We start from the raw sequence: 15,809 nt of genomic DNA on the forward strand, positions 1-15,809 counted from the left end.
GGGAAAGCATGAGAAGCTATTATCTGATACCATGCACCCTACAAAAATACTGCAACGTCACCCAACGACAGATTTTGCGTTAGCGTCACAAACGAAAAGGCTGAAATAAAATATAAAGCATTCATTACCTTTGGCGAGCTTCTTTCTTGGCACTCCTAGATGTCCCATAAACATCATTTAGGGTCTTTTTTCGATTAAATCGGTCCATATATAGCCTAGATATCGAACTCGGAATACTGCGAGTAAAGAAAGAAAAATTAGCATTTCATAACGTAACGTCGTTTTTTAAAAATCAAAAAGTCGACGAAAAACTTTCACAAAACACTTCGAAATACTTTTCCAATGCAACTTTAGGTATTAGTACACGTTAATAAGCGATAAATGGATCAGGAAACGATGTTAAAATCTTTATCTTGTCCGTGTAGAAAAACATGTCTGACCAGAGGTCGACCAAAAATCCGGGCGGAGTCATCAGGGAAGATGTTCCCTTGTTTGGGCTAGACCAAGAATCAATTGCGAATCAAATGACATGACTCTAGACAACCTGTGGCAGCTGGAGGCAGTGTAAACTCGGCTCAATTTAATTCGATTCACTTTGAACAATTGCCTGTAGTCGTGGAAGGATATATTTTTCCATTTTCAGAGAACAGATTTTCATGCACTTTTCGATGAAACGCCCGTTCTGTAAATGCCACAGGCGTGATTTAAACAGTTTTGGAAACGTCTGAGTGTTTTCTATCCACACACACTAACCATATGAATGTACTATATTCCTGGCATGAATAGCAGGGCGCTGAAATGTTGCGCGATTTTTAACAAAAAGCTGTGAAAATCTGCATGAATTCTGAACATCCATAAGAATTAATAAAAGCATTTAGAGGTTTGCCAAATGCCTCAGCCTTCTGCTGTTGCCTACTTTAGCTACAGTACTGGCCGAGACAGAATGAATCAGACTAAAAGGACTTTAGTTGACCTTTTGGGTGGGACAGACTGTCTGTCTATCTGCTCTCAGGAAGTCAGGGTTGTAGTGTGTGTGTGCCGTGTGTGTACATATCTGTTTACTTACGTGTGTGTGTCCTACCCCCTACAGCACAGCAGTATGATGGATCTGTTGAGTACTGAAGACAACGAGGGCTGTACTCCTCTCCACTACGCCTGCAGACTGGGTATCCACGAATCGGTCAAGAACATCCTGGTTCTACAGGTCTCTCTGGACCGCAAGTCCAAGGACAAGAAGTCAGCCCTGCACTTCGCTGCCCAGTGAGTGGTGTTAGGTCTAGTGGGGTTAGGTCTAGTGGTGTTAGGTCTAGTGGTGTTACGTCTAGTGGGGTTAGGTCTAGTGGTGTTAGGTCTAGTGGTGTTACGTCTAGTGGGGTTAGGTCTAGTGGTGTTAGGTCTAGTGGGGTTAGGTCTAGTGGTGTTAGGTCTAGTGGGGTTAGGTCTAGTGGTGTTAGGTCTAGTGGGGTTATGTCTAGTGGGGTTATGTCTAGTGGTGTTAGGTCTAGTGGGGTTATATACCATAAGTCAGCCCTGCACTTCTCTGCCCAGTGAGTGGTGTTAGGTCTAGTGGTGTTAGGTCTAGTGGTGTTACGTCTAGTGGGGTTAGATCTAGTGGTGTTAGGTCTAGTGGTGTTAGGTCTAGTGGGGTTAGGTCTAGTGGTGTTAGGTCTAGTGGGGTTAGGTCTAGTGGGGTTAGGTCTAGTGGTGTTAGGTCTAGTGGTGTTAGGTCTAGTGGTGTTAGGTATAGTGGTGTTAGGTCTAGTGGGGTTAGGTCTAGTGGTGTTAGGTCTAGTGGTGTTAGGTCTAGTGGGGTTAGGTCTAGTGGTGTTAGGTCTAGTGGTATTAGGTCTAGTGGTGTTAGGTCTAGTGGTGTTAGGTCTAGTGGGGTTAGGTCTAGTGGTGTTAGGTCTAGTGGGGTTAGGTCTAGTGGTGTTATGTACAAGAAGTCAGCCCTGCACTTCTCTGCCCAGTGAGTGGTGTTAGGCCAAGTGGTATTAGGTCTAGTGGTGTTAGGTCTAGTGGTGTTAGGTCTAGTGGTGTTATGTACAAGAAGTCTGCCCTGCACTTCTCTGCCCAGTGAGTGGTGTTAGGTCTAGTGGTGTTAGGTCTAGTGGTGTTAGGGCTAGTGTTGTTAGGCCAAGTGGTGTTAGGTCTAGTGTTGTTAGGCCAAGTGGTGTTAGGTCTAGTGTTGTTAGGCCAAGTGGTGTTAGGTCTAGTGGGGTTAGGTCTAGTGGGGTTAGGTCTAGTGGTGTTAGGTCTAGTGGGGTTATGTCTAGTGGGGTTATGTCTAGTGGTGTTAGGTCTAGTGGGGTTATATACCATAAGTCAGCCCTGCACTTCTCTGCCCAGTGAGTGGTGTTAGGTCTAGTGGTGTTAGGTCTAGTGGTGTTACGTCTAGTGGGGTTAGATCTAGTGGTGTTAGGTCTAGTGGGGTTAGGTCTAGTGGGGTTAGGTCTAGTGGTGTTAGGTCTAGTGGGGTTAGGTCTAGTGGTGTTAGGTCTAGTGGTGTTAGGTCTAGTGGTGTTAGGTCTAGTGGTGTTAGGTATAGTGGTGTTAGGTCTAGTGGGGTTAGGTCTAGTGGTGTTAGGTCTAGTGGTGTTAGGTCTAGTGGGGTTAGGTCTAGTGGTGTTAGGTCTAGTGGTATTAGGTCTAGTGGTGTTAGGTATAGTGGTGTTAGGTCTAGTGGGGTTAGGTCTAGTGGTGTTAGGTCTAGTGGGGTTATGTCTAGTGGTGTTATGTACAAGAAGTCAGCCCTGCACTTCTCTGCCCAGTGAGTGGTGTTAGGCCAAGTGGTGTTAGGTCTAGTGGTGTTAGGTATAGTGGTGTTAGGTCTAGTGGTGTTAGGTCTAGTGGTGTTATGTACAAGAAGTCTGCCCTGCACTTCTCTGCCCAGTGAGTGGTGTTAGGTCTAGTGGTGTTAGGTCTAGTGGTGTTAGGGCTAGTGTTGTTAGGCCAAGTGGTGTTAGGTCTAGTGTTGTTAGGCCAAGTGGTGTTAGGTCTAGTGTTGTTAGGCCAAGTGGTGTTAGGTCTAGTGGGGTTAGGTCTAGTGGTGTTAGGTCTAGTGGGGTTAGGTCTAGTGGTGTTAGGTCTAGTGGGGTTAGGTCTAGTGGTGTTAGGTCTAGTGGGGTTAGGTCTAGTGGTGTTAGGTCTAGTGGTGTTATGTACAAGAAGTCAGCCCTGCACTTACACTTCTCTGCCCAGTGAGTGTTGTTAGGCCAAGTGGTGGATGCATTGCTGAGACAATGCTGAAACATCAATCCATGGGGAAGTCAGTGCCACATTTTCATTTTCACTCCAATTCTCAGACATTATTTACAAAATATGCATTTGTGTTTAATGAGTCCGCCAGACCAGAGGCAGTAGACATGACTTTGTGTTCTCTTGATAAGTGCATGAATTTGACAATTGTCTTGTCCTGCAAGACATTGAAAATGCAATGAGAACTATAGGTTGTCAGGGAAAATATATGGAGTAAAAAGTTCAATATTTTATTTAGGAATGTGGTGAAGTAAAGGTTGTCAAAAATATAAATAGTTGTAAGGGTGCATGTTGGTGGCAGGGAAGTCAGGCGCAGGAGATGGAACTTGGTATAAAACGGAGCAGTTTAATAAGTGCTGAAAAATCAGAAAACCAAAATATGCAAAATAATACAAGTGGGTACAAAACCTGTCGCACACCAGAACATAACTTGCACAATGCTTACAAACAAACAATCAACGACAAGGACAGTGAGGGGGAGCAGAGGGTTAAATACACACCATGTAATTAGTTACTACATGATTCCATATGTGTTATTTCATAGTTTTGATTTCTTCACTATTATTCTACAATGTAGAAAATAGAAAATGTTAGGATAAACCTTGAAATAAGAAGGTGTGACCAAACTTTTAAATTTGAATATAAAATAAGAGAGTTGCACACTCTAGGAGCTCAGATGCTAAAATGTGTCCAAACTTTTGACCAATACTGTATATTTTTTCCTCCCCCTCATCCCTCTCTCTCACACACACACACACACACACACACACACACACACACACACACACCCCCCAAACTCTCCTTTCATCAGAAATGTTCATATTAACACCAGGTATACCTCTAACTCTCTTCTCATCTCATCAGGTACGGTCGTATTAACACCTGCCAGCGTCTGCTGGAGACCATCACAGACTCCCGCCTGCTGAACGAGGGGGATGAGAGAGGCTTGACTCCCCTACACCTGGCCTCTGGAGGTGGACACGCCAAAGTGGTGGAGCTGCTGCTTCGTAAAGGAGCTCTCTTTCACAGGTGCACTAACACACGTCTGTCCATGACTAGGCTGTTCACAGTTAGGAAGGTTGTGGCACAGATTTGGTTTTTAAAGGTTTGCAACAGATCGTCAAGCCAATCTGTAAATATTGATGTAGGATTAGGATCACCAACATTTCTGTAAATGTTCCAAAAGCCCCTGAAATATCCCGGATAGAATATTACTAGAAGCAGGTGGGAATATATAGGTAAGCCGGGATTCTTCAACTGGGAATTCTGGGAAATGTAGCTGCATTTCACTGGTGTTTTCTGTCTCGTCTCTCTCTTCCTTAGTGATTACAAAGGGTGGACTTGTTTACACCATGCAGCGGCAGAGGGGTACACGCAGACCATGAAGATCGTCCTGGGCACCAACATCAAACTACTGGACAAGCTGGATGAGGATGGGGTTCGGACAACCTTTGTTTCATTCAGACCTCTGTCGTGTCTCTGACATCTTGTCTCTGTCTCTGACATCTTTGTGATGACAGGCTATTTTATCAAATCGGTTACCTAACGTTTGATTGATTACGTGATTGAATTAAACCATGCAACAATTAACTCGTTAATAATCTGGGGCACCACGGAAGAGTCAGTTTATAAAGAGATGCTATCTCCCGAATCCACTCTTAAAGATCTGAAGATCTTTTATATCAATAGCAGTCAATCAGTCATTCATTATTCTTTTCCTTCTATCAGTCTCATCTTTTTTATTTTTTTACCTTTATTTAACTAGGCAAGTCAGTTAAGAACAAATTCTTATTTTCAATGACGGCCTAGGAACAGTGGGTTAACTGCCTGTTCAGGGGCAGAATGACAGATTTGTACCTTGTCAGCTCGGGGATTCAAACGTGCAACCTTTCAGTTACTAGTCCAACGCTCTAACCACTAGGCTACCCTGCCACCTCTACACTCTAACCACTAGGCTACCCTGCCACCTCTACACTCTAACCACTAGGCTACCCTGCCGCCCCTCCACTCTAACCACTAGGCTACCCTGCCGCCCCTCCACTCTAACCACTAGGCTACCCTGCCGCCCCTCCACTCTAACCACTAGGCTACCCTGCCGCCCCTCCACTCTAACCACTAGGCTACCCTGCCACCCCTCCACTCTAACCACTAGGCTACCCTGCCGCCCCTCCACTCTAACCACTAGGCTACCCTGCCGCCCCTCCACTCTAACCACTAGGCTACCCTGCCGCCCCTCCACTCTAACCACTAGGCTACCCTGCCGCCCCTCCACTCTAAACACTAGGCTAGCCTGCCGCCCCTCCACTCTAACCACTAGGCTACCTGCCGCCCCTCCACTCTAACCACTAGGCCACCCTGCCACCTCTACACTCTAACCACTAGGCTACCCTGCCACCTCTACACTCTAACCACTAGGCTACCCTGCCACCTCTACACTCTAACCACTAGGCTACCCTGCCACCTCTACACTCTAACCACTAGGCTACACTGCCACCTCTACACTCTAACCACTAGGCTACCCTGCCACCCCTCCACTCTAACCACTAGGCTACCATGCCACCTCTACACTCTAACCACTAGGCTACCCTGCCTCCTCTACACTCTAACCACTAGGCTACCCTGCCTACCCCTTCACTCTAACCACTAGCCTACCCTGCCTACCCCTCCACTCTAACCACTAGGCTACCCTGCCTACCCCTCCACTCTAACCACTAGGCTACCCTGCCTACCCCTCCACTCTAACCACTAGGCTACCCTGCCTACCCCTCCACTCTAACCACTAGGCTACCCTGCCTACCCTCCACTCTAACCACTAGGCTACCCTGCCTACCCCTCCACTCTAACCACTAGGCTACCCTGCCTACCCCTCCACTCTAATCACTAGGCTACCCTGCCTACCCTCCACTCTAACCACTAGGCTACCCTGCCTACCCCTCCACTCTAACCACTAGGCTACCCTGCCGTCCCTCCACTCTATCCACTGCTACCCTGCCTACCCTCCACTCTAACCACTAGGCTACCCTGCCTACCCCTCCACTCTAACCACTAGGCTACCCTGCCTACCCCTCCACTCTAACCACTAGGCTACCCTGCCTACCCCCTCCACTCTAACCACTAGGCTACCCTGCCTACCCCTCCACTCTAACCACTAGGCTACCCTGCCTACCCCTCCACTCTAACCACTAGGCTACCCTGCCCCTACCCTCCACTCTAACCACTAGGCTACCCTGCCTACCCCTCCACTCTAACCACTAGGCTACCCTGCCTACCCTCCACTCTAACCACTAGGCTACCCTGCCTACCCCTCCACTCTAACCACTAGGCTACCCTGCCTACCCCTCCACTCTAACCACTAGGCTACCCTGCCTACCCCTCCACTCTAACCACTAGGCTACCCTGCCTACCCCTCCACTCTAACCACTAGGCTACCCTGCCTACCCTCCACTCTAACCACTAGGCTACCCTGCCTACCCCTCCACTCTAACCACTAGGCTACCCTGCCTACCCCTCCACTCTAACCACTAGGCTACCCTGCCTACCCCTCCCCTGCCTACCCTCCACTAACCACTAGGCTACCCTGCCTACCCCTCCACTCTAACCACTAGGCTACCCTGCCTACCCCTCCACTCTAACCACTAGGCTACCTGCCGTCCCTCCACTCTAACCACTAGGCTACCCTGCCTACCCTCCACTCTAACCACTAGGCTACCCTGCCTACCCCTCCACTCTAACCACTAGGCTACCCTGCCTACCCCTCCACTCTAACCACTAGGCTACCCTGCCGTCCCTCCACTCTAACCACTAGGCTACCCTGCCTACCCCTCCACTCTAACCACTAGGCTACCCTGCCTACCCCTCCACTCTAACCACTAGGCTACCCTGGCCCTCCACCTAACCACTAGGCTACCCTGCCCCCTCCACTCTAACCACTAGGCTACCCTGCCTACCCTCCACTCTAACCACTAGGCTACCCTGCCGTCCCTCCACTCTAACCACTAGGCTACCCTGCCTACCCCTCCACTCTAACCACTAGGCTACCCTGCCTACCACTAGGCTACCCTGCCTACCCTCCACTCTAACCACTAGGCTACCCTGCCTACCCCTCCACTCTAACCACTAGGCTACCCTGCCTACCCCTCCACTCTAACCACTAGGCTACCCTGCCTACCCCTCCACTCTAACCACTAGGCTACCCTGCCTACCCTCCACTCTAACCACTAGGCTACCCTGCCTACCCCTCCACTCTAACCACTAGGCTACCCTGCCTACCCCTCCACTCTAACCACTAGGCTACCCTGCCTACCCCTCCACTCTAACCACTAGGCTACCCTGCCTACCCTCCACTCTAACCACTAGGCTACCCTGCCTACCCCTCCACCCCTCCACTCTAACCACTAGGCTACCCTGCCTACCCTCCACTCTAACCACTAGGCTACCCTGCTACCCTGCCTACCCCTCCACTCTAACCACTAGGCTACCCTGCCTACCCCTCCACTCTAACCACTAGGCTACCCTGCCTACCCTCCACTCTAACCACTAGGCTACCCTGCCTACCCCTCCACTCTAACCACTAGGCTACCCTGCCTACCCTCCACTCTAACCACTAGGCTACCCTGCCTACCCCTCCACTCTAACCACTAGGCTACCCTGCCTACCCTCCACTCTAACCACTAGGCCCCTGCCTACCCCTCCACTCTAACCACTAGGCTACCCTGCCTACCCCTCCACTCTAACCACTAGGCTACCCTGCCTACCCCTCCACTCTAACCACTAGGCTACCCTGCCTACCCCTCCACTCTAACCACTAGGCTACCCTGCCTACCCCTCCACTCTAACCACTAGGCTACCCTGCCTAACTCTAACCACTAGGCTACCCTGCCTACCCCTCCACTCTAACCACTAGGCTACCCTGCCGTCCCTCCACTCTAACCACTAGGCTACCCTGCCTACCCCTCCACTCTAACCACTAGGCTACCCTGCCTACCCCTCCACTCTAACCACTAGGCTACCCTGCCTACCCCTCCACTCTAACCACTAGGCTACCCTGCCTACCCCTCCACTCTAACCACTAGGCTACCCTGCCTACCCCTCCACTCTAACCACTAGGCTACCCTGCCTACCCCTCCACTCTAACCACTAGGCTACCCTGCCTACCCCTCCACTCTAACCACTAGGCTACCCTGCCTACCCCTCCACTCTAACCACTAGGCTACCCTGCCGTCCCTCCACTCTAACCACTAGGCTACCCTGCCTACCCCTCCACTCTAACCACTAGGCTACCCTGCCTACCCCTCCACTCTAACCACTAGGCTACCCTGCCTACCCCTCCACTCTAACCACTAGGCTACCCTGCCTGCCTACCCCTCCACTCTAACCACTAGGCTACCCTGCCTACCCCTCCACTCTAACCACTAGGCTACCCTGCCTACCCCTCCACTCTAACCACTAGGCTACCCTGCCTACCCCTCCACTCTAACCACTAGGCTACCCTGCCTACCCCTCCACTCTAACCACTAGGCTACCCTGCCGTCCCTCCACTCTAACCACTAGGCTACCCTGCCTACCCCTCCACTCTAACCACTAGGCTACCCTGCCTACCCCTCCACTCTAACCACTAGGCTACCCTGCCTACCCCTCCACTCTAACCACTAGGCTACCCTGCCTACCCCTCCACTCTAACCACTAGGCTACCCTGCCTACCCTCCACTCTAACCACTAGGCTACCCTGCCTACCCTCCACTCTAACCACTAGGCTACCCTGCCTACCCCTCCACTCTAACCACTAGGCTACCCTGCCTACCCCTCCACTCTAACCACTAGGCTACCACTCTAACCACTAGGCTACCCTGCCTACCCCTCCACTCTAACCACTAGGCTACCCTGCCTACCCCTCCACTCTAACCACTAGGCTACCCTGCCTACCCCTCCACTCTAACCACTAGGCTACCCTGCCTACCCTCCACTCTAACCACTAGGCTACCCTGCCTACCCCTCCACTCTAACCACTAGGCTACCCTGCCTACCCTCCACTCCCACTAGGCTACCCTGCCTACCCTCCACTCTAACCACTAGGCTACCCTGCCTACCCTCCACTCTAACCACTAGGCTACCCTGCCTACCCCTCCACTCTAACCACTAGGCTACCCTGCCTACCCCTCCACTCTAACCACTAGGCTACCCTGCCTGCCCCTCCACCTAACCACTCCACTCTCTAACCACTAGGCTACCCTGCCTACCCTCCACTCTAACCACTAGGCTGCCACCCTCCTGCCACTACCCTCCACTCTAACCACTAGGCTACCCTGCCTACCCTCCACTCTAACCACTAGGCTACCCTGCCTACCCCTCCACTCTAACCACTAGGCTACCCTGCCACCCCTCCACTCTAACCACTAGGCTACCCTGCCACCCCTCCACTCTAACCACTAGGCTACCCTGCCTACCCCTCCACTCTAACCACTAGGCTACCCTGCCATCCCTCCACTCTAACCACTAGGCTACCCTGCCGTCCCTCCACTCTATCCACTAGGCTACCCTGCCTACCCCTCCACTCTAACCACTAGGCTACCCTGCCTACCCCTCCACTCTAACCACTAGGCTACCCTGCCTACCCCTCCACTCTAACCACTAGGCTACCCTGCCTACCCCTCCACTCTAACCACTAGGCTACCCTGCCTACCCCTCCACTCTAACCACTAGGCTACCCTGCCGTCCCTCCACTCTAACCACTAGGCTACCCTGCCTACCCCTCCACTCTAACCACTAGGCTACCCTGCCTACCCCTCCACTCTAACCACTAGGCTACCCTGCCGTCCCTCCACTCTAACCACTAGGCTACCCTGCCTACCCCTCCACTCTAACCACTAGGCTACCCTGCCTACCCCTCCACTCTAACCACTAGGCTACCCTGCCGTCCCTCCACTCTAACCACTAGGCTACCCTGCCTACCCCTCCACTCTAACCACTAGGCTACCCTGCCTACCCCTCCACTCTAACCACTAGGGCTACCCTGCCTACCCCTCCACTCTAACCACTAGGCTACCCTGCCTACCCCTCCACTCTAACCACTAGGCTACCCTGCCTACCCCTCCACTCTAACCACTAGGCTACCCTGCCTACCCCTCCACTCTAACCACTAGGCTACCCTGCCTACCCCTCCACTCTAACCACTAGGCTACCCTGCCTACCCCTCCACTCTAACCACTAGGCTACCCTGCCACCCCTCCACTCTAACCACTAGGCTACCCTGCCACTCTAACCACTAGGCTACCCTGCCTACCCCTCCACTCTAACCACTAGGCTACCCTGCCTACCCCTCCACTCTAACCACTAGGCTACCCTGCCACCCTCCGCTCTCCACTAGGCTAACCACTAGGCTACCCTGCCTACCCCTCCACTCTAACCACTAGGCTACCCTGCCTTCTAACCACTAGGCCCCTGCCACCCCCTCCACTCTAACCACTAGGCTACCCTGCCTACCCCTCCACTCTAACCACTAGGCTACCCTGCCTACCCCTCCACTCTAACCACTAGGCTACCCTGCCTACCCCTCCACTCCCACTAGGCTACCCTGCCAGCCCTCCACCTCCACCACTAGGCTACCCTGCCTACCCCTCCACTCTAACCACTAGGCTACCCTGCCTACCCCTCCACTCTAACCACTAGGCTACCCTGCCTACCCCTCCACTCTAACCACTAGGCTACCCTGCCTACCCCTCCACTCTAACCACTAGGCTACCCTGCCTACCCCTCCACTCTAACCACTAGGCTACCCTGCCATCCCTCCACTCTAACCACTAGGCTACCCTGCCTACCCCTCCACTCTAACCACTAGGCTACCCTGCCATCCCTCCACTCTAACCACTAGGCTACCCTGCCTACCCCTCCACTCTAACCACTAGGCTACCCTGCCTACCCCTCCACTCTAACCACTAGGCTACCCTGCCTACCCCTCCACTCTAACCACTAGGCTACCCTGCCTACCCTCCACTCTAACCACTAGGCTACCCTGCCTACCCTCCACTCTAACCACTAGGCTACCCTGCCCCTCCACTCTAACCACTAGGCTACCCTGCCGCCCCTCCACTCTAACCACTAGGCTACCCTGCCTACCCCTCCACTCTAACCACTAGGCTACCCTGCCGCCCCTCCACTCTAACCACTAGGCTACCCTGCCTACCCCTCCACTCTAACCACTAGGCTACCCTGCCTACCCCTCCACTCTAACCACTAGGCTACCCTGCCTACCCTCCACTCTAACCACTAGGCTACCCTGCCTACCCTCCACTCTAACCACTAGGCTACCCTGCCTACCCCTCCACTCTAACCACTAGGCTACCCTGCCTACCCCTCCACTCTAACCACTAGGCTACCCTGCCTACCCCTCCACTCTAACCACTAGGCTACCCTGCCTACCCCTCCACTCTAACCACTAGGCTACCCTGCCTACCCCTCCACTCTAACCACTAGGCTACCCTGCCACCCCTCCACTCTAACCACTAGGCCCCTGCCACCCCTCCACTCTAACCACTAGGCTACCCTGCCACCCCTCCACTCTAACCACTAGGCTACCCTGCCACCCTCCCCCTCCACTCCACCCCACTCTAACCACTAGGCTACCCTGCCTACCAACCACTAGGCTACCCTGCCACCCCTCCACTCTAACCACTAGGCTACCCTGCCTACCCTCCACTCTAACCACTAGGCTACCCTGCCTACCCCTCCACTCTAACCACTAGGCTACCCTGCCTACCCCACTCCACTCCACTAACCACTAGGCTACCCTGCCTACCCCTCCACTCTAACCACTCTAACCACTAGGCTACCCTGCCCCTCCACTCTAACCACTAGGCTACCCTGCCCCTCCACCCCACTAGGCCACCCTCCACTCTAACCACTAGGCTACCCTGCCTACCCCTCCACTCTAACCACTAGGCTACCCTGCCTACCCCTCCACTCTAACCACTAGGCTACCCTGCCACCCTCCACTCTAACCACTAGGCTACCCTGCCACCCCTCCACTCTAACCACTAGGCTACCCTGCCTACCCCTCCACTCTAACCACTAGGCTACCCTGCCACTACCCTCCACTCTAACCACTAGGCTACCCTGCCACTCCCTCCACTCTAACCACTAGGCTACCTGCCACCCCTCCACTCTAACCACTAGGCTACCCTGCCACCCCTCCACTCTAACCACTAGGCTACCCTGCTAGGCTACCCCTCCACTCTAACCACTAGGCTACCCTGCCACCCCTCCACTCTAACCACTAGGCTACCCTGCCTACCCTGCCCCCTCCACCCTCCACTAACCACTAGGCTACCCTGCCACCCCTCCACTCTAACCACTAGGCTACCCTGCCACCCCTCCACTCTAACCACTAGGCTACCCTGCCGCCCCTCCACTCTAACCACTAGGCTACCCTGCCTACCCCTCCACTCTAACCACTAGGCTACCCTGCCACCCTCCACTCTAACCACTAGGCTACCCTGCCCCCTCCACTCTAACCACTAGGCTACCCTGCCTACCCTCCACTCTAACCACTAGGCCCCTCCACCCTCCACTCTAACCACTAGGCTACCCTGCCTACCCCACTCCCTGCCGCCCTCCACTCTAACCACTAGGCTACCCTGCCTACCCTCCACTCTAACCACTAGGCTACCCTGCCACCCTCCACTCTAACCACTAGGCTACCCTGCCCCCCTCCACTCTAACCACTAGGCTACCCTGCCTCCACCCCACTCCACTCTAACCACTAGGCTACCCTGCCTACCCCTCCACTCTAACCACTAGGCTACCCTGCCTACCCTCCACTCTAACCACTAGGCTACCCTGCCGCCCCTCCACTCTAACCACTAGGCTACCCTGCTACCCTGAACGTCATAAAGTATTGGTTCTGCACGAACCCTTTAATCATCCATTCATCCATTCACCAATTGTCTCAATTATTTATTTACTAACTAATTAAACAATTACAGAACATACAATACATAATAACATTATACTGTAAATACCATCCCTAGTGGGATAAACAAAAACAGTTTGGTTCTGACATGATACATTCGAGAGGAAAAAGAAGGGGTGGAGGAATACAAAGGAACATGGGTCTCTATTGGACATGGGAATCTATTCTCCCATAAATATGAATGCATATGCACTTTTACAATCGCTCGTTCGGATAAAGTAATGTAATGAGTGTTTACGATTGAGCTGGTGATATGAGGCTCTGGTTTGCCCAGTCGAGGTCGCCGTTCTGCTTTGTAGATTCTTCTCCCGGGTTGTCGTGGAGTGAGATGTTCATCTGTGTCGGTCGATGTTCTACCTAGATTTGCTATCTTTCCAGCTACAGTCTATTAGGCTGTAATCACTGAACTCACTTCTTCTTGAGAGATCAACAGTTCAGAGCTCAAACCATTTCAAGCTCTCATGTTCCCTGGCCGGTAGAGTTGAAATTAGACTTTTTAAATGTGAGGGCAAGTCTTCGCGGTATTTGTAACTGAGGTGATTTTTCGTCACGGGGGCTTTTATTCTAGAGTGGAAAGGGGGTTGGTTCATAATTTCCAACCAATGCCTGTTCACTTGGGCGGGGCCACTGACTGGGCACACGTGTAACGGCTTTCTAGGTGTGGTGAAGGAGAGTCGGACCAAAACGCAGCGTGTAGATTGCGATCCATGTTTATTCAAACAAACGTAAACACGAAATAACAAACACTACAAAAACAATAAACGTAACGAAAACCGAAACAGCCCTATCTGGTGCAAACACTAAGACAGGAACAATCACCCACAAAATACACAGTGAAACCCAGGCTACCTAAATATGGTTCCCAATCAGAGACAACGAGAATCACCTGACTCTGATTGAGAACCGCCTCAGGCAGCCAAGCCTATTCTACACCCCTACTCAGCCGCAATCCCAATACCTACTAAACCCCAAAACACACCACAACACAAAAACACACACACAACAAATAATTAAAGAAAACACACCACAACACAATAAACCCATGTCACACCCTGGCCTGAACAAATAATTAAAGAAAACACACCACAACACAATAAACCCATGTCACACCCTGGCCTGAACAAATAATTAAAGAAATACAAAATACTAAGACCAAGGAGTGACAACACGTTACATTAAAACAAACACTTTTCATTTTAGAAGACTACATCACATTGTTATCTTTTCAAAAGTATTTATTATACTTCATCAAACATTTTATCCAACATTCAGATGCCTCATAACTGAGGAACTTAAATGAACAGAGTCGGGGTAATGTGGCAGTATTGTCTTTCCTGAGGTCACAAACATGAAACAAAACGTATCGGGTCGTAGTTGGCTTCTCCACCAACCGTTTCCACCGTTTCTCTAAATTAGGAACCATGTTTAATTCTCCAATTCGGGGAGGTAGGATTATTTGGCGGGAGAGTTCTACTGTGACTCCCTCCCTCCCATACTGCATGGTCAGGGAGACAAGATTCTTAGCAAGGAATTTATGATGTGGTTTTAAAGTCATAAAACTGCCCTGCTCCCTCCTAACAGGAGAGGGGCGGGTTGTTCACATTTCTTCTAGCCGAATCACTGAAAGGCCTAGCGTCATGACACAACCTTTACGTTTCATTCAGACAACCTTTATGTTTCAATCAGACAACATTTACGTTTCAGACAACCTTTACATTTAATTCAGACAACCTTTACATTTCATTCAGACAACCTTTACGTTTCATTCAGACAACCTTTACATTTCATTCAGACAACCTTTACATTTCATTCAGACAACCTTTACGTTTCATTCAGACAACCTTTACGTTTCATTCAGACAACCTTTACGTTTCATTCAGACAACCTTTACGTTTCAGACAACCTTTACGTTTCATTCAGACAACCTTTACGTTTCATTCAGACAACCTTTAAGTTTCATTCAGACAACCTTTATGTTTCATTCAGACAACCTTTACGTTTCATTCAGACAACCTTTATGTTTCAGACAACCTTTACGTTTAATTTAGACAACCTTTAAGTTTCATTCTGTCTTTCGCTAAGTTCAGGACATATCAGTTTCGTATACACAATTACATTTCTAGCTGCCATATGTGAATAATAAACAAGCATGATATTTAGCCTAGCTAGACATTCTAACAGCTATATGTAAATAATAATAATAAACAAGCATGATATTTAGCCTAGCTAGACATTCTAACAGCAATCATCACCCCTGTTGGAAGCAAGATTATTTATTTTGAAATGCTTTTATTCTGCAGAGACTTCTCAACGAATGAATGAATCATTAAACGTTCCTCGAGATGTGTTGATTAGGCGACGATGTGAATTCACACATCTTGTGTTGTTGTTCTGATCAGAGCACAGCACTGCACGTGGCAGCCAGGGAGGGACAAGTAGCTGCAGTGAGACTGCTGCTGCAGAGAGGGGCGGAGATCAGCCTCAACAAGAGCCACGCCTCCTTCTTTCACGAAGCACTGCAACACAGGAGGAAGGATGTGGTCAATGCCATCATCGACAGTGACAGGTTTGATCAGTCATGTGGGCT

At 51.1% G+C, this 15,809-nt stretch overlaps 1 protein-coding gene across 1 annotated transcript in view; it reads left to right on the plus strand.

Annotated features, from left to right (window-relative positions):
- The window catches only part of LOC115123826 (transient receptor potential cation channel subfamily A member 1-like), a 51,763-nt gene that overhangs the window by 3,895 nt on the left and 32,059 nt on the right, over window positions 1-15,809 (plus strand). The window contains exons 2-5 of the mRNA XM_065019605.1: window positions 1,091-1,260; window positions 4,123-4,287; window positions 4,582-4,696; window positions 15,622-15,788. Of these exons, the coding sequence (XP_064875677.1) occupies window positions 1,091-1,260; window positions 4,123-4,287; window positions 4,582-4,696; window positions 15,622-15,788 (617 nt within the window). The remainder of the gene's footprint in view (window positions 1-1,090; window positions 1,261-4,122; window positions 4,288-4,581; window positions 4,697-15,621; window positions 15,789-15,809) is intronic.

This window comes from Oncorhynchus nerka, linkage group LG6 (assembly GCF_034236695.1).
Source record: "Oncorhynchus nerka isolate Pitt River linkage group LG6, Oner_Uvic_2.0, whole genome shotgun sequence".
In the NCBI taxonomy this organism is placed as follows: domain Eukaryota; kingdom Metazoa; phylum Chordata; class Actinopteri; order Salmoniformes; family Salmonidae; genus Oncorhynchus; species Oncorhynchus nerka.